The 19,689-nt window shown below is 45.1% G+C and overlaps 1 protein-coding gene across 1 annotated transcript in view; it reads right to left on the bottom strand.

Annotated features, from left to right (window-relative positions):
- Nucleotides 1–18,525, bottom strand: part of LOC120037648 (NLR family CARD domain-containing protein 3-like) — a gene marked incomplete at its 5' end in the record, with an annotated part of 19,516 nt that extends 991 nt beyond the window's left edge. The window contains 6 exons of the mRNA XM_038983645.1: nucleotides 2,866–3,023; nucleotides 5,439–5,583; nucleotides 6,851–6,974; nucleotides 7,838–8,011; nucleotides 15,846–17,610; nucleotides 18,303–18,525. Of these exons, the coding sequence (XP_038839573.1) occupies nucleotides 2,866–3,023; nucleotides 5,439–5,583; nucleotides 6,851–6,974; nucleotides 7,838–8,011; nucleotides 15,846–17,610; nucleotides 18,303–18,525 (2,589 nt within the window). The remainder of the gene's footprint in view (nucleotides 1–2,865; nucleotides 3,024–5,438; nucleotides 5,584–6,850; nucleotides 6,975–7,837; nucleotides 8,012–15,845; nucleotides 17,611–18,302) is intronic.
- Between the last annotated feature and the right edge of the window lie 1,164 nt (nucleotides 18,526–19,689).

Below are 19,689 nucleotides of genomic sequence, written 5' to 3'. Positions count from 1 at the left end.
ACACCTTTCCCCAAGTGTTGGTAAGAATCTGTGTAATAAGTCAAACATGTCTGATATGAACATTGACATAAACCCTCTACATACTTGAGTTTCTCCAGTCTGCAGTGTGGATCCTCCAGTCCAGCAGAGAGCAGTCTGACTCCTGAGTCTCCTGGGTGATTGTAGCTCAGGTCCAGCTCTCTCAGGTGTGAGGGGTTTGACCTCAGAGCTGAGACCAGAGAAGCACAGCCTTCCTCTGTGACTAGACAGCCTGACAGCCTGTAAAGAGTAAAATCATATTCAAATTACACTGCCAATCTTTGGTAGTGAAAATAGTGGCAGTATATTTTTTATAAATGGTGAGTTACTTTTGGGAAAAACATAATCCAAAACAAACAGCAAATACATTCAACAAGTTAGTAGAATCACAATCTTGATGTAATCACTGCAGGCATGGAATATGGGACCAAATACTAAACTTATGACTACTTTAATACAATATAAGTGAATTTGTCCAAATAATTAAGACTCGTTCAAATGGGAGAACTACTTAAAGTGCTTTCATTTCTACTATATTACTACTTTAGTACAATATAAGTGAATGCAGTTGAAGTCGGAAGTTTACATACACTTAGTTTTGAGTCATTAAAATAAATTTTTCAAAACCTCCACAAATTTCTTGTTAACAAACTGTCCTTTAAACAGATTGGAATAATTATGTCATTGCTATACAAGCTTCTGAAAGGCTACTTGACATAATTTGAGTCAACTGGAGGTGTACCTGTGGATGTATTTCAAGGCCGACCTTCAAACTCAGTGCCTCTTTGCTTGACATCATGGAACAATCTAAAGAAATCAGCCAAGACCTCAGAAACAATTGTAGACCTCCACAAGTCTGTTTCATTCTTGGGAGCAATTTCCAAACGCCTGACGGTACCACATTCATCTGTACAAAACAATAGTACGCAAGTATAAACACCATGGAACCACGCAGCCATCATACCGCTCAGGAAGGAGACACGTCCTGTCTCCTAGAGATGAATATACTTTGGTGCAAATCAATCCTAGAACAACAGCAAAAGACCTTGTGACGATGCTGGAGGAAACAGGTACAAAAGTATCTATATCCACAGTAAAACGAGTCCGCTATCGACATAACCCGAAAGGCCGCTCAGCAGGGAAGAAGCCACTGCTCCAAAACCGCCATATAAAAGCCAACTGCACATGGGGACAAGATCATACTTTTTGGAGAAATGTCCTCTGGTCTGATGAAACAGACATAGGACTGTTTTGCCAAAATGACCATTGTTATGTTTGGAGGAAAAAGGGAGAGACTTGCAAGCCGAAGAACACCATCCCAACCGTGTAGCACGGGGGTGGCAGCATCATGTTGTGGGGGTGATTTGCTGCAGGAGGGACTGGTGCACTTCACAAAATAGATGGCATCATGAGGAAGGACAATTATGTGGATATATTGACGCAACATCTCAAGACGTCAGTCAGGAAGTTAAAGCTTGGTCGCAAATGGGTCTTCCAAATGGACAATGACCCCAATCATACTCCCAAAGTTGTGGCAAAATAGCTGAAGGACAACAAGGTCAAGGTATTGGAGTGGCCATCACAAAACCCTGACCTCAATCCTATATACAATTTGTGGGCAGAACTGAAAAAGCGTTTGCGAGCATGGAGGACTACAAACCTGACTCAGTTACACCAGCTCTGTCAGGCGGAATGGGCCAAACTTCACCCAACTTCTTGTGGGAGGCTTGTGGAAGGCTACCCGAAGCGTTTGACCCAAGTTAAACAATTTAAAGGTAATGCTACCAAATAATAATTGAGTGTTGGTAAACTTCTGACCCACTGGGAATGTGATGAAAGAAATAAAAGCTGAAATAAATAATTCTCTCTTCTATTATTCTGACATTTCACATTCTTAAAATAAAGTGGAGATCCAAACTGACCTAAGACTGGGAATTTTATTGGGGTTATGTCATGTGTGTGCGTACTGGTAGCGAAGTCAGGTGCAGGAGAGCAAAGATTTGTGAACAGGCACACACTATATTGAGGCAAAAGTGCAAAACGCGCAAAACAGTCACAAGAATAATGTTTAACAATAAACATCTTTGTGAAATACCAGTCTGGCGCGTCAACAATAAACACGTAACAAAAACAATCTTTCACAAAGACATGATGGGGAACAGAGGAATACATACATGTAGATTGATTGGGGAATGAAAACCAGGTGTGCAGGGAACAAGACAAAACAAATGGATACATGAAAATGGAGCGGCAATGGCAGGAAAGCCGGTGACGTCGATCGCTGAACGCCGCCCGAACAAGGAGAGGAGCCGACTTCGGCAGTATTCCCCCCCCCCCCCGACGCACGGCTCCAGCGGTGCGTCGACACCAGTCTCGGGGACGACCCCGGAGGGCGAGGCGCAGGGCAATCCGGCCGGCGATGGTGGAACTCATGCAGCAGTTCAGGGTCCAATACATCAGCCACCGGAACCCAGCACCTCTCCTCCGGACCGTTCCCCTCCCACTCCACGAGGTACTGAAGGCCCTTCGCCCGACGCCTCGAATCCAGGATGGAACGGACGGAGTAGGCCGGGGCCCCCTCGATATCCAGAGGGAGTGGAGGACCCTCCCACACCTCAGACTCCTGGAGCGGACCAGCCACCACCGGCCTGAGGAGAGACACATGGAACGAGGGGTTAATTTGGTAATCGGGGGGAAGTTGTAACCTGTATCTCACCTCGTTCACTCTCCTCAGGACTTTGAATGGCCCCACAAACCGCAGGCCCAGCTTCTGGCAGGGCAGGCGGAGGGGCAGGTTTTGGGTGGAGAGCCAGACCCTGTCCCCCGGTGCGAACTCCAGGGCCTCACTGCGGTGACCGTCCGCGCTGGTCTTTTGGCGCAGAACGGCCTGCTGGAGGTGACCATGGGCGGATTCCCAGGTCTCCTCCGCGCATCTGAACTAATCGTCCAATGCAGGAGCCTCAGTCTGACTCTGATGCCACGGTGCCAGAACCGGCTGGTACACACTGAAAGGCGGAGAGGTTAGTGGAGGGGTGGTGAAACGAGGTCTGCGCCATCTCTGCCCAGGGCACGAACGCCGCCCACTCCCCCGGCCAGTCCTGGCAATAGGACCGCAGAAACCTGCCCACATCCTGGTTCACTCTTTCCACCTGCCCATTACTCTCGGGGTGTAAACCCGAGGTGAGGCTGATCGAGACCCCCAAACGTTCCATGAACGCCCTCCAGACTCTCGAAGTGAACTGGGGACCTCGATCAGACACTATATCCTCAGGCACCCCGTAATGCCGGAAGACGTGTGTAAACAGGGCCTCCGTAGTTTGTAGGGTCGTAGGGAGACCGGGCAGAGGGAAGAGACGACAGGACTTAGAGAAACGATCCACAACGACCAGGATCGTGGTGTTTCCCTGTGAAGAAGGAAGATCCGTTAGAAAATCCACCGACAGGTGTGACCAAGGCCGTTGTGGAACGGGTAAGAGATGTAGCTTACCTCTGGGCGGGTGTCTAGGAGCCTTACACTGGGCGCACAGCGAGCAGGGGGAAACATATACCCTCACCTCCCGAGCCAAGGTGGGCCACCAGTACTTCCCAGTCAGACAGCGCACCGTCTGACCGATCCCCGGATGACCAGAGGAGGGTGATGTGTGGGCCCAATAGATCAACTGGTCACGGACAGCAGACGGAACGTACTGATGCCCGACGGGACACTGGAGTGGAGCAGGCTCTGTACGCAACGCCTGCTCCATGTCCGCATCCAGCTCCCACACGACCGGCGCTACCAGGCAGGAGGCCAGGAGAATGGGAGTCTGATCATTCTGGGAACCTGGTCTGTAGGACAGGGTAAACACAAAACGGCTAAAGAACATGGCCCACCTTCCCTGACGAGGATTCAGTCTCCTAACTGCCCGGATGTACTCCAGGTTGCGGTGGTCAGTCCAGATGAGGAAAGGGTGTTTAATCCCCTCAAGCCAATGTACCCACGCGTTCAAAGCCTTAACCACAGCCAACAGCTCCCGGTCCCCCACATCATAGTTCCGCTCTGCCAGACTGAGCTTCTTTGAGAAGAAAGCACAGGGGCGGAGCTTCGGTGGCGTGCACGAGCGCTGAGAGAGCACAGCTCCGATCCCAGCCTCGTGCGCGTCCACCTCGACTATGAATGCCAAAGAGGGATCAGGATGGGCAAGCACGGGAGCCGAAGTAAAGGGAGCTCTTAGGTGCCCAAAAGCCCTGTCAGCCTCAACCGACCACTGCAGACGTACAGGACCCTCCTTCAGCAGTGAGGTAATGGGAGCCGCTACCTGACCAAAACCTCTGATAAACCTCCGGTAGTAGTTGGCAAACCCTAAGAACCGCTACACCTCCTTTACCGCGGTGGGAGTCGGCCAATTACGCACGGCTGAAATGCGGTCACTCTCCATCTCCACCCCTGCGATTCTCTAGGAAGGAGACGGACTGCTGGAAAAACAATCATTTCTCAGCCTTGACGTACAGGTCATGCTCCAACAGTCAACCAAGCACCCTGCGCACCAGGGACACATGCTTGGCGCATTTTGCGGAGTATATCAGAATGTCATCAATATATACCACTACACCCTGCTCGTGCAGGTCCCTGAAAATCTCGTCTACAAAGGCTGATGGCGCAGTCTAGGGAGACTGATGGCGTATTCATCAACCCGTACGGCATGACGAGGTACTCAGAGTGCCCTGAGGTGGTACTGAAAGCCGTCTTCCACTAGTCTCCCTCTCGGATACACACCAAGTTGTAAGCGCTCCTGAGATCTAGTTTGGTGAAGAAGCGCACCCCGTGCATTGACTCAGTCGCTGTGGCTATGAGTGGTAGCGGGTAACTATACCTCACAGTGATCTGGTTCAGACCCCGATAGTCAATACACGGGCGCAGACCCTCCTCCTTCTTCTTCACAAAAAGCAAACTTGAGGAGACGGGTGAGGTGGAAGACCGGATGTACCCCTGATGCAGGGATTTGGAGACATATGTTTCCATAGCTTCCGTCTCCGCCTGTGAGAGGGGATACACGTGACTCCTGGGAGGTGCAGCATCTACCAGGAGGTTTATCGCACAATCGCCCCGTCGATGGGGTATTAATTGAGTCGCCTTCTTTTTAGAGAAGGACTTTTCACCATAGTAGCACCAACGGAAACCCCTAAACACCTCCCTGAGCACTCTCGCGACCACCCCGTGAGAGCCCTCTGTGGCCAAGAAACAGTGGGGTCATGATAGGACAACCAGGGTAGGCCTAGCACCACGGGAAATGCAGGAGAGTCAATAAGGAAGAGACTAATTCTCTTGCGTCACCATGCCCAGAGGACCCTAATGGTCGTCCGATGGTCGAAAACTCAGAAAAAGTGACATAGACAAACATATGAGCAACAGAGGTCTCTGGGTGAGAATGGTGCCGGCTCACCTGGGGTGACGCCAGAGCGCCCTGCCTGCACCCTCCCTCGATCCCCAGAGGAACCAACCCGGCACCGACCGGTAGTGTGACCTATGCGGCTTGTGCACAAGCTGGAACCCCCTTCGGTCTCCCTGCGCACTGCCCCTCCTAGCTCCTTGGGTATCGGAGAGGGGGTGCGGGGGGATGGAACCACCAGACCCCAATCTGAACGTTCGCGGGTAGCCAGCAGGTTGTCCAGCCGGATGGACAGGTCCACCAGCTGGTCGAACGTGAGGGTGGTGGCTCTGCAGGCCAACTCCCAACGGACGTCCTCGCGCAGACTGGAGCGGTAATGGTCGATCAGGGCCCTGTCGTTCCTTCCCGCTCCGGCAGCCAGGGTCCTAAACTTCAGGGCGAAATCCTGGGCGCTCCTCGTCTCCTGCCCCAGATGGAAGAGGCGCTCACCCGCTGCTCTACCCTCGGGCGGGAGGTCGAAGACTGCACGGAAACGGCGGGTGAACAACAAAACTGGTCCAACGCCGCATCCCCCTCTCTCCACATGGTGTTGGCCCACTCCAGGGCTTTCCCGGTGAGGCACGAGGCGAGGGCGAACACCCTCTCATGGCCCGACGGAGCCGGGTGGATGGTGGCCAGGTATAGGTACAGTTGTAGAAGGAATCCCTGGCAGTTCGCAGCCTTCCCATAATATTCCTGGGGCAGGGAGAGACGAACCCCACTGGGACCAGGAGGGAGAGGGGCACTCAGGGGAGAGAGACCCCGGTTGTGCTGGTGGAGGCGCTGGAAGAACTCCCTGTCTCTCCCAGCGGTCCATTGTCCGGACAACGCGGTCCATGGCGGTGCCAAGATGGTGGAGCATTGCTGCGTGCTCCGGACGCGTTCCTCTGCCCCCTGCTGACTCCATAGTTTTTGGTCCGTAATTCTGTAATGCGGTGCGTACTGGCGGTAGAGAAGTCAGGGGCAGGAGAGCGAAAACTGATTTACAATCGTTTAATAACCATAAAACACCGTCACCAGAACAACACTTAAAATGGGTGAAACAAAACCCAGTAAATACCAGCATACCGTGCACAAACACTACAAGAAAACAATTACGGACAAGGACATAGGAGGAAATGGAGGGTTAAATACACAACATGTAATTGATGGAATTGGAACCAGGTGTGATGGAAGACAAGACAAAACCAATGGAAAATGAAAAGTGGATCGACAATGGCTAGAAGGTCAGTGACGTCGACCGCCGAACGCCGCCCGAAGAAGGAGCGGGACCAACTTTGTCGTCAAACACATATGTTGTGGACTATGTGTGTCTGGTAAACACATGTGGATCTGGTGAACAGTTATCACTTGTTGACCAACTACAGGAATACTGACCTCAGAGTCTCCAGTTTACAGTGGGGATTCCCCAGTCCAGCAGAGAGCAGCTCCACTCCTGAATCCTTCAGGTCATTGTTACTCAGATCCAGCTCTCTCAGGTGTGAGGGGATTGACTTAAGAGCTGAGACCAGAGAAGCACAGCCTTCCTCTGTGACTCCACAGCCTGACAGCCTGACAAAGAGTCAAATCATATTAAAACCATAATGCTAGTCTCTGGTGGTGAAAATAGTGTCAGTGTATTTTTTTCAATGTATTCAGATAAATCTGTGTCCTGAAACCTGCCATATCTATTCATAAATTAATGATTTTATCATTATTATAAACTAGCATAATATTACTAGTAGAGAGAAAAATTATATTACAAATATTGAAGTAGACTGACCAGACCAGTTTAAAAAGCAGTACCAGTCAAAAGACAGACAGTGAGGTATCAGATTTAGATTGTATTGAGTTTACAGTCCAGACCATATCTATTTTGACAGTGAAGCTAACATTTTAAATGTGGCTCTATACTCCAGCATTTTGGATTTCAGATCAAATCTTTCATGAGGTGACAGTATATAATGTCACCTTTAATTTGAGGGTATTTTCATACATATCTGTTTCACCGTTTAGAAAAATAAAAGCACTTTATGTATCTAGTCTCCCTATTTGAAGAAGTCATCTGAACAATTATCTTAAAGTGTACTAAAGAAGTCAAAAGTATAGTATTTGAACACCATGACGACATCAAGCCTGTGACTGTAATGATTGAGAAAATCATGAATTAATCATCATTAATTAATCATTAATCATTAATAATAATAATGAGTGAGATAGTTACCATCTCTCACCATTAACCTCAAATTAAAGGTGACATTCTGTATTAATATGAAACATTCTACCTCAAATCCAAAATGCTGGAGCATAGCACCAACTGTATAACTGTAAACCTCACTGTCCAAACACATATGTTGTGGACTATGTGTGTCTGGTAAACACATGTGGATCTGGTGAACAGTTATCACTTGTTGACTAACTACAGGAATACTGACCTCAGAGTCTCCAGTTTACAGTGGGGATTCCCCAGTCCAGCAGAGAGCAGATTCACTCCTGAATCCTTCAGGTCATTGTTACTCAGGTCCAGCTCTCTCAGGTGTGAGGGGTTTGACTCCAGAGCTGAGACCAGAGAAGCACAGCCTTCCTCTGTGACTCCACAGCCTGACAGCCTGACAAAGACATCATCATGACTTCACAAACACACTGTTAATTTAACACCAGTAGTGTAGAAGGACAATGGCAGATGCCTTGGTCAAACAACATATAGATTCATCTTCCGTCTCCTAGAATAGTATAGTCATAATGTTATACTAATGTGAACATCAATACATTGATATAATATTCAATATAATATTATATACCTATTTTTCTCAAACTTAATATTTCTTCCTGATGATTTGTTCTTAAATGTCATTTTATGTACTGTCATGACGTTGGCTTGTTGGTTTATGACCCCTATAAATACCTCCCCCCCTTTTCTCTCTCTCTACTCTATAGAGTTGACTCTTTTAAAGCCTTTGTTAACATAGAGAGTCTGGGAACATCAAAAGGTGGGGGAACGGAACCAAATTTCGGTAATCCTACCAGTTGAAAATATGCTTTGGTACTTAATGAATATGATGTCAGATCGGTTGTCATCTGAGACATTATAACTGATGATAGGGCGACATAAACGGTATCTTGGAAAGTCTACACATTCTAGTTATCAGATTCACATGGAATTGTTGTGCAATTTAAATGTTTAAATATGAAACTATTTGTGAAAAGATTAAATGTAATTTTAGCTTCTAAATGAGAGAATTGGTTTTCATGAGTAAACAATGCTCAACTCAGTGGCCCCGCCCATGTGAACAGACATTGGTTGTAAACTATGAAACACGCCCCTCTCTCCCACCACTATATAAGCCCCTTTACGAAAATGTAACTTTCTGTTCCAAGGACGTGAGGCCTGCAGCCTCTGCGTTAAAAGGGCTAATATCTTTGTGTTCCCGAGAACGTGAGGACGGCGGTCCATACGTTAAAAGGTAGAATACACAGTGATGACCACATGTAAAATACACAGTGTTGACCACAGGTAGAATACACAGTGTTGACCACAGGTAGAATACACAGTGTTGACCACAGGTAGAATACACAGTGTTGACCACAGGTAGAATACACAGTGTTGACCGCAGGTAGAATACACAGTGTTGACCTCAGGTAGAATACACGGTATTGACCACAGGTAGAATACACGGTATTGACCACAGGTAGAATACACAGTGTTGACCACATGTAGAATACACAGTGTTGACCGCAGGTAGAATACACAGTGTTGACCACAGGTAGAATACACAGTGTTGACCACAGGTAGAATACACAGTGTTGACCACAGGTAGAATACACAGTGTTGACCACAGGTAGAATACACAGTGTTGACCACAGGTAGAATACACAGTGTTGACCACACGTAGAATACACAGTTGACCACAGGTAGAATACACAGTGTTGAACACAGGTAGAATACACAGTGTTGACCACAGGTAGAATATACAGTGTTGACCACAGGTAGAATACACAGTGTTGACCGCAGGTAGAACACACAGTGTTGACCACAGGCAGAATACACAGTTGACCACAGGCAGAATACACAGTGTTGACCACAGGTAGAATACACAGTTGACCACAGGTAGAATACACAGTGTTGACCACAGGTAGAATACACAGTTGACCACAGGTAGAATACACAGTGTTGACCACAGGTAGAATACACAGTGTTGACCACAGGTAGAATATACAGTGTTGACCACAGGTAGAATACACAGTGTTGACCGCAGGTAGAACACACAGTGTTGACCGCAGGTAGAACACACAGTGTTGACCACAGGCAGAATACACAGTTGACCACAGGTAGAATACACAGTGCTGACCACAGGTAGAATACACAGTGTTGACCACAGGTAGAATACACAGTGTTGACCACAGGTAGAATACACAGTGTTGACCACAGGTAGAATACACGGTATTGACCACAGGTAGAATACACAGTGTTGACCACAGGTAGAATACACAGTGTTGACCACAGGTAGAATACACAGTGTTGACCACAGGTAGAATAACCAGTGTTGACCACAGGTAGAATACACAGTGTTGACCACAGGTAGAATACACAGTGTTGACCACAGGTAGAATACACAGTGTTGACCACAGGTAGAATACACAGTGTTGACCGCAGGTAGAATACACAGTGTTGACCACAGGTAGAATACACAGTGTTGACCACAGGTAGAATACACAGTGTTGACCGCAGGTAGAATACACAGTGTTGACCACAGGTAGAATACACAGTGTTGACCACAGGTAGAATACACAGTGTTGACCACAGGTAGAATACACAGTGTTGACCACAGGTAGAATACACAGTTTTGACCACAGGTAGAATACACAGTGTTGACCACAGGTAGAATACACAGTGTTGACCACAGGTAGAATACACGGTATTGACCACAGGTAGAATACACAGTGTTGACCACAGGTAGAATACACAGTTGACCACAGGTAGAATACACAGTGTTGACCACAGGTAGAATACACAGTGTTGACCACAGGTAGAATACACAGTGTTGACCACAGGTAGAATACACAGTGTTGACCGCAGGTAGAATACACAGTGTTGACCACAGGTATAATACACAGTGTTGACCACAGGTAGAATACACAGTGTTGACCACAGGTAGAATACACAGTGTTGACCGCAGGTAGAATACACAGTGTTGACCACAGGTAGAATACACAGTGTTGACCACAGGTAGAATACACAGTGTTGACCACAGGTAGAATACACAGTGTTAACCGCAGGTAGAATACACAGTGTTGACCGCAGGTAGAATATACAGTGTTGACCACAGGTAGAATACACAGTGTTGACCACAGGTAGAATACACAGTGTTGACCGCAGGTAGAATACACAGTGTTGACCTCAGGTAGAATACACAGTGTTGACCACAGGTAGAATACACAGTGTTGACCACAGGCAGAATACACAGTTGACCACAGGCAGAATACACAGTGTTGACCACAGGTAGAATACACAGTTGACCACAGGTAGAATACACAGTGTTGACCACAGGTAGAATACACAGTGTTGACCACAGGTAGAATACACAGTGTTGACCACAGGTAGAATACACAGTGTTGACCGCAGGTAGAATACACAGTGTTGACCACAGGTAGAATACACAGTTGACCACAGGTAGAATACACAGTGTTGACCACAGGTAGAATACACAGTGTTGACCACAGGTAGAATACACAGTGTTGACCACAGGTAGAATACACAGTGTTGACCGCAGGTAGAATACACAGTGTTGACCACAGGTATAATACACAGTGTTGACCACAGGTAGAATACACAGTGTTGACCACAGGTAGAATACACAGTGTTGACCGCAGGTAGAATACACAGTGTTGACCACAGGTAGAATACACAGTGTTGACCGCAGGTAGAATACACAGTGTTGACCGCAGGTAGAATACACAGTGTTGACCACAGGTAGAATACACAGTGTTGACCACAGGTAGAATACACAGTGTTGACCACAGGTAGAATACACAGTGTTGACCACAGGTAGAATACACAGTGTTGACCACAGGTAGAATACACAGTGTTGACCACACGTAGAATACACAGTGTTGACCGCAGGTAGAATACACAGTGTTGACCACAGGTAGAATACACAGTGTTGACCACAGGTAGAATACACAGTGTTGACCACAGGTAGAATACACAGTGTTGACCACAGGCAGAATACACAGTTGACCACAGGCAGAATACACGGTGTTGACCACAGGTAGAATACACAGTTGACCACAGGTAGAATACACAGTGTTGACCACAGGTAGAATACACAGTGTTGACCACAGGTAGAATACACAGTGTTAACCACAGGTAGAATACACAGTGTTGACCACAGGTAGAATACACAGTGTTGACCACAGGTAGAATACACGGTGTTGACCACAGGTAGAATACACAGTGTTGACCACAGGTAGAATACACAGTGTTGACCACAGGTAGAATACACGGTGTTGACCACAGGTAGAATACACGGTGTTGACCACAGGTAGAATACACAGTGTTGACCACAGGTAGAATACACAGTGTTGACCACAGGTAGAATACACAGTGTTGACCACAGGTAGAATACACAGTGTTGACCACAGGTAGAATACACAGTGTTGACCTCAGGTAGAATACACAGTGTTGACCACAGGTAGAATACACAGTGTTGACCACAGGTAGAATACACAGTGTTGACCACAGGTAGAATACACAGTGTTGACCACAGGCAGAATACACAGTTGACCACAGGCAGAATACACAGTGTTGACCACAGGTAGAATACACAGTTGACCACAGGTAGAATACACAGTGTTGACCACAGGTAGAATACACAGTGTTGACCACAGGTAGAATACACAGTGTTGACCACAGGTAGAATACACAGTGTTGACCACAGGTAGAATACACAGTGTTAACCGCAGGTAGAATACACAGTGTTGACCGCAGGTAGAATACACAGTGTTGACCACAGGTAGAACACACAGTGTTGACCACAGGTAGAATACACAGTGTTGACCGCAGGTAGAATACACAGTGTTGACCTCAGGTAGAATACACAGTGTTGACCACAGGTAGAATACACAGTGTTGACCACAGGCAGAATACACAGTTGACCACAGGCAGAATACACAGTGTTGACCACAGGTAGAATACACAGTTGACCACAGGTAGAATACACAGTGTTGACCACAGGTAGAATACACAGTGTTGACCACAGGTAGAATACACAGTGTTGACCACAGGTAGAATACACAGTGTTGACCGCAGGTAGAATACACAGTGTTGACCACAGGTATAATACACAGTGTTGACCACAGGTAGAATACACAGTGTTGACCACAGGTAGAATACACAGTGTTGACCGCAGGTAGAATACACAGTGTTGACCACAGGTAGAATACACAGTGTTGACCGCAGGTAGAATACACAGTGTTGACCGCAGGTAGAATACACAGTGTTGACCACAGGTAGAATACACAGTGTTGACCACAGGTAGAATACACAGTGTTGACCACAGGTAGAATACACAGTGTTGACCACAGGTAGAATACACAGTGTTGACCACACGTAGAATACACAGTGTTGACCGCAGGTAGAATACACAGTGTTGACCACAGGTAGAATACACAGTGTTGACCATAGGTAGAATACACAGTGTTGACCACAGGTAGAATACACAGAGTTGACCGCAGGTAGAATACACAGTGTTGACCACAGGTAGAATACACAGTGTTGACCGCAGGTAGAATACACAGTGTTGACCGCAGGTAGAATACACAGTGTTGACCGCAGGTAGAATACACGGTATTGACCACAGGTTGAATACACAGTGTTGACCACAGGTAGAATACACGGTATTGACCACAGGTAGCATACACAGTGTTGACCGCAGGTAGAATACACAGTGTTGACCACAGGTAGAATACACAGTGTTGACCGCAGGTAGAATACACAGTGTTGACCACAGGTAGAATACACGGTATTGACCACAGGTAGAATACACAGTGTTGACCACAGGTAGAATACACAGTGTTGACCACAGGCAGAATACACAGTGTTGACCGCAGGTAGAATACACAGTGTTGACCACAGGTAATAGAAAAGTTATCTTGTACTTGTTTGATGCTGTAGTAGATTATTGATTCATTTTTGGTTCAAAAACGGTTTAATAGATGTGAAATGTGAGACCTTCTAGCTCATGGGTATTCATGTTTTGATCATTGATACTTAATATCCTAATAATAATCCACTAAGACTTGTCTTCGGGCATTCACTTCCAAGATTGAATCAGAGCATAAACAATCATACTAACTGTACAAGCTAAAGGTGTACAGAAACACTTTTCCAGCCTGAGGTTACCTTGGGACACCACAGACAGATTTCCTGAGGTGTCATCATCAGGGGATAAATTGAAAGCGTACAATGTGTAACCCTCTGCAAAATCATTTCTGTCAATAGGTAAAGAGAGATCTTTTAGATGCCTCCCTGTAGCCAGGAATAGATTGTAAAATTCTCACACAGATATGCTATTATTTAATTGTGGTTTGAAGGCCTTAGTTGGGACCTGACGTCCGTCCTGACAGAGAGCTACGTACTCTGCATTGAAATGCAGATTCTACTCCCCACAGGTATGCTGAAGGTTTTCATGGTCATTCTTTGGAGAGGGTAAAGGGCATTTCCTTTCATCAAAGCCTGTGAGTGACCCAGACGAACTGCTGGAGATACAGACACTATTTTAAATTAAAAGCGTAGCCCCCAACACATTTCATCTAAAGTCATCGTCTTGGGCAGACCTCAGACAAAACTCTTCCTTCGCCCTTGTTAATTTTTGCCTTAAATCAACCGAATTTAAGAATATACATTATTGAAAAAAAAAAAACATATATATATATATATATATATATATATATATATATATATATATATATATATATATATCAGAGTGTATAGGACGTAACTCTTGAGATTCTGCACAAGCCTCCAGTCCTTTGTTTTCACCATTCGTGGGGTCTATAGCTTCCACAGAAGCTCCAGCAGTATCCTTACTAAACAGCCCAGGTCTGAAATGTGTCTTCAAAGTTTCTTCGGAGTAGTTGAGTAAACATTCCAGGATATCCCTATAAGGACAGGTGGCACTGCTATGACTGATAAGGCGTTCACCCAAAGACACATCCACTTGGGAGGAGATGGTAGCTAAGGGGTAATTAATGGGGCTCACCTTGGGGCCTTGGGGCAGCAGGTAGCCTAGTGGTTAGAGAGTTGCTGGATCGAATCCCAGAGCTGACAAGGTAAAAATCTGTTGTTCTGCCACTGAGCAAGGCGGTTAATCACTTACCTTTGATGATATTTGTATGGTTGCACTCAGAAAACACCCAGTTACACAATAAATGTTTGTTTTGTTCGATAAAGTCCCTCTTTATATCCAAAAAACTCAATTTTGTTGCAACGTTTTGTTCAGTAATCCAATGGCTCAATTGCGGTCACAACAGGCAGACGAAATTCCAAATAGTGCCGGTAAAGTTTGTAGAAACATGTCAAACGATGTTTATAATCAGTCCTCAGGTTGTTTTTAGCCTAAATAATCAATAATATTTCAACCGGACAATAGCGTAGTAAATAGAAATAGAAAAACAAAAAGGCGTGCTCTCGGTCGCATGCAGCAAACAGCTCAGGGGACATCCCACTATCCACTCACTCAAAGTGGTCATTCTCCCTCATTTTTCAGAATAAAAGTCTAAAACAATGTCTAAAGACTGTTCACAACTAGTGGAAGCCATAGGGAACGGAATCTGGGCAATTTCAAAATAATGGCACTTCCTGGATGGATTTTCCTCAGATTTTCTCCTGCCATTTCAGTTCAGTTATTCTCACAGACATTATTTTAACAGTTTTAGAAACTTTGGAGTGTTTTCTATGCAAATCTACTAATTCTATGCATATCCTAGCTTCTGGGCCTGAGTAGCAGGGCAAGCTTTCCATCCGGAGGTGAAAATAGTGCCCCCTACCCTAGTGAGGTTAATCAATGTATGATCCATCCTGTGTTTATGTAATTCTGTGTGATTATTTAGGTATTTAGCAAATAAATAGTTAAACAACATTTTGTATTGCTGATTCAACTTGTTAGCCAGGGTTCGTGAAGAAAACCAAGAAATCTACGATGTTCAGATGAGAATGGTGGCGATTGATGATTGACTGCTAATGATATAAAAGATTACTAGGTCTTTAAGAGTTTATTTGGAAGATAACAACTCTATAAACATTATTTCGTGGTGCCGCGACTTTCTAGTTAATTACATTTACATGATAGTTTATCAGGTAATATTAATTACAGAGAAATTATTTTATAGAATAAAATGTCATATAACATAATCCGGCATAGCCAAAGACAGGACAGTACTCACTGAGCAGCTCTGGAGGCTTTGACCACTGGCAGCAGCCTCAGAAGACCTTCCTCTGATCTGGAGTATTTCTTCAGGTCAAACACATCCAGCTCCTTTTCTGAAGTCAGTAACACAAAGACCAGAGCTGACCACTGTGCAGATGACAGGTTGGCTTCTGAGAGACTTCCTGATCTCAGGTAGCTTTGGATCTCCTCCACGAGAGAATGGTCATTCAGTTCATTCAGACAGTGGAACAGATTGATGCTCCTCTCTGGAGAGGGATTCTCCCTGATCTTCTTCTTGATGTACTTGACTGTTTCTTCATGGCTCTGTGAGCTACTTCTTGTCTTTGTCAGTAGACCTCGTAAGTGCTTCTGATTGGACTCCAGTGAGAGGCCCAGAAGGAAGCAGAGGAAAAGGTCCAGGTTTCCCGTCTCACTTTGTAATGCTTTATCCACAGCACTCTTGTAGAAAGTAACTTCAGGCTCGTCTTTTGTTTGCAGTTTGTCCATTAGATTCTCATTGTTGTTGATGAATGAGATGAACACATATAAAGCAGCCAGAAACTCCTGAATGCTCAGATGAACAAAGCAGTACACCTTGTCCTGGTACAGACCACATTCCTCTTTAAAGATCTGTGTGCACAATCCTGAGTACACTGAGGCTTCATTGACATCAATGCCAGCCTCTATCAGGTCTTCTTCATAGAAAATCAGATTGCCATTCATAAGCTGTTGGAAGGCCAGTTTTCCCAGTGACAAAATGCTCTCTTTATTCCAGTGTGGACCTGTCTCTTCTTTCCCAAGATACTTTTCATTCTTCTGTTTGGTATGAAACACCACAAGGTGTGTGTACATCTCAGTCAGAGTCTTGGGCATCTCTTCTCTCTTATGTTGCAGCATGTGTTCAAGGACTGTTGCAGAAATCCAACAGAAGACTGGAATGTGGCACATGATGTGGAGGCTCCTTGATGTCTTTATGTGTGAGATGATTCTGCTGGCCAGGTCCTCATCACTGAATCTCTTCCTGAAGTACTCCTCCTTCTGTGGGTCAAGGAACCCTCGTACCTCTGTCACCTGGTCAACACACCCTGAAGGGATCTTATTGCCTGCTGCAGGTCGGGTAGTTATCCAGAGGAGAGCAGAGGGAAGCAGATTTCCCTTGATGAGATTTGTCAGCAGAACATCCACTGAGGTTGACTCTGTGACGTCACAACAGATCTTGTTATTCTGGAAGTCTAGGGGCAGTCGGCACTCATCCAGACCATCAAAGATGAACAGAACTTTGTACTTGTCGTAGTTGGAGATTCTCGATTGTTTGGTTTCCATTGAGAAGTGATTAAGAAGTTCAATCAAAGTGTGTTTGTCCCATTTCATCAAATTCAGCTCCCGGAAAGGGAATGAAAATATAAATTGGATATCCTGATTTGCTTTTCCTTCAGCCCAGTCAAGAATGAATTTCTGCACAGAGACTGTCTTTCCAATGCCAGCGACTCCCTTTGTCAGCACAGTTCTGATACGTTTGTCTTGTCCAGGTAAGGGTTTGAAGATGTCGTTACATTTGATTGCAGTCTCTGGTCTTGCTTGTTTCCTGGTTGTTGTCTCAATCTGTCTCAGCTCATGTTCATTATTGACCTCTCCTGTTCCACCCTCTGTGATGTAGAGCTCTGTGTAGATCTTATTGAGAAGTGTTGGGTTTCCTTGTTTAGCGATCCCCTCAAAAACACATTGAAACTTCTTCTTTAGATTAGATTTCAGTTCACGTTGGCATATCACAGCAAGGTCATCTGAATCTAGAAATACCACAGACGATATTAATATTATGTCTGTTTTAATAACTACAGTATTGTAGGACTGTGTTATGAAGTTTAAATTACAATAATTTATTCTCTTAACTGTCTGTATGAATGTGTAAATGTTTTCTGGGGTGAAAAGGAGGAGGACAAATAAATAAATACAGTATGGGGATGAGATAGTTGGATGGGCTATATTACAGATGGGCTATGTACAGGTGCAATGATCTGTGAGGTGCTCTGACAGCTGGTGCTTAAATATGAGTCTCCAGCTTCAGTGATTTTTGCAGTTCGTTCCAGTCATTGGCAGCAGAGAACTGGAAGGAAAGGCGGTCAAAGGAGGAATTGGCTATGGGGGTAACCAGTGAGATATCACAGTAATTATTAATGTTTCCTCTCTCTCCCTTTGCCTTTCTGTCTCTATCTCTGTGTCTCTCTCTCTCTCTCTCTCTCTCTGTCTCTCCCTCTGTCTTTCTCCCTCTCTCATTGTCTATCTCTCCTCTGTCTCTCCTCTTCTCTCTCTCTAAATTACTCACCACAACACATCTCTGTGCTACTTGACAAGGTCACTAGGTATTGTGTTAAGGCTGCTACAACATTTGAGTTACACAGCTACTTTAGTTGTACTTTAGCTACAGCTTTAAAATGGTATCAAACAGAATTCAGCATAAGCAGACAGCTCTTACTTTTCTCCAGTGTGTCAGCAAGCTCCTTCTGGTTCATTTTCCTCAGGACGTGCAGTGTGATCTTCAGAGCCCCCTCTCTGGCACTGCTCTCCTGCTTCTCATCTTCAGCATCCACCACTTCCTTATCCTGCTTCTGACTCTCAAAGCCTTCTGGGAGTTCTTGACTAAGAATCCTCTTGAACATCTTCAGCTCGTTCTTCACAAATTTCAAAATATTCTCTTGAAGCAACTGAAATGAATAAAGTAAATAAGTTAAGCAAGAGAATAAATGTTTCTCATTAACACGTTAAAACTTCTTATGGCTGCAGGGGGCGTATTGAAAAACTGGAAAAATATGTGCCCATTTTCAAACGGCCTCTTAATCAATTTTTGCTCTTACAATATGCATATTATTATTACAATTGGATAGAAAACACTGTCTAGTTTCTAAAACAGGTTTAATTATTTTTCTAAGTGAAACATAACTCTTTTTACAGCCCATTTTCTATCCGGAAGTGAATTTTCCAAGAAGCTATGTCTCTCTTCAAGATACTCTCTATAAAAGGCCTTGGCACTTAGGACTGTAGAAACACGTCACACGCCTTCCCCTGGGTGTCATGCGGAAGTGAGAGAAAAAATGACTTGATTATCTCTGTCAGGGACTGAAAACAACATCTTGGAGTGAGAAGTGCGCACTTAATTTTTTTTTCTGGGCGCGAAGTAGGAACTGGACTGCGCTCCTGGAAAACACTCGTTATAGGTGAATATGACCTCCAGCTTCGATTTTCTTTGATACATGTCACAAAATCATCCTAAAGTATGTTTTTTCAATATACTTTAATTATATTATTGAAATTTATTCTGGACTTTAGACGTGATGCGACGCAAGAATTTTGTCAAGACGGAGAGGTTAGCACGGCATGGCCAGTGTGTCATGCTAATTCAACAGGGACATCGTTCGTTCTGGGTCCAAATGAACACGGTTCTGAACAAAGGACCCTTTGGAGAACATTCTGATGGAAAATCAACAAAGATAAGGACCCAATTTGGGATGCTTTTTCATATATCTGTCGAACTGTGCTATCGCTAGCGTTTGACTAGAATCAATGCTGCTGTGTGTTAGCTATTGTAGTAAGCTAATATAACGATATATTGTGTTTTCGCTGTAAAACACTTCAGAAATCGGAAATATTGTCTGTATTCACAAGATCTTTCTCTTTCATTAGCTATCCACCATATATTTTTCTGAAATCTTTTCTGATGTGAAATTAGTAGTTGACGTTGGTGTCTGTTTTCTCTGGCTACTGCCGTGCGATTTCTGACTGTAGCTATGATGGTGGCTAAGATGGTAGCAGTAATGTAAAACTGATTTATAGCTAAAATATTCAACTTTTTCGAACAAAACATA

The sequence above is a fragment of the Salvelinus namaycush genome, unplaced genomic scaffold (genome assembly GCF_016432855.1).
Source record: "Salvelinus namaycush isolate Seneca unplaced genomic scaffold, SaNama_1.0 Scaffold18, whole genome shotgun sequence".
NCBI classification, from domain to species: Eukaryota; Metazoa; Chordata; class Actinopteri; order Salmoniformes; family Salmonidae; genus Salvelinus; species Salvelinus namaycush.
This window is presented reverse-complemented; position numbering and strand designations above follow the sequence as displayed.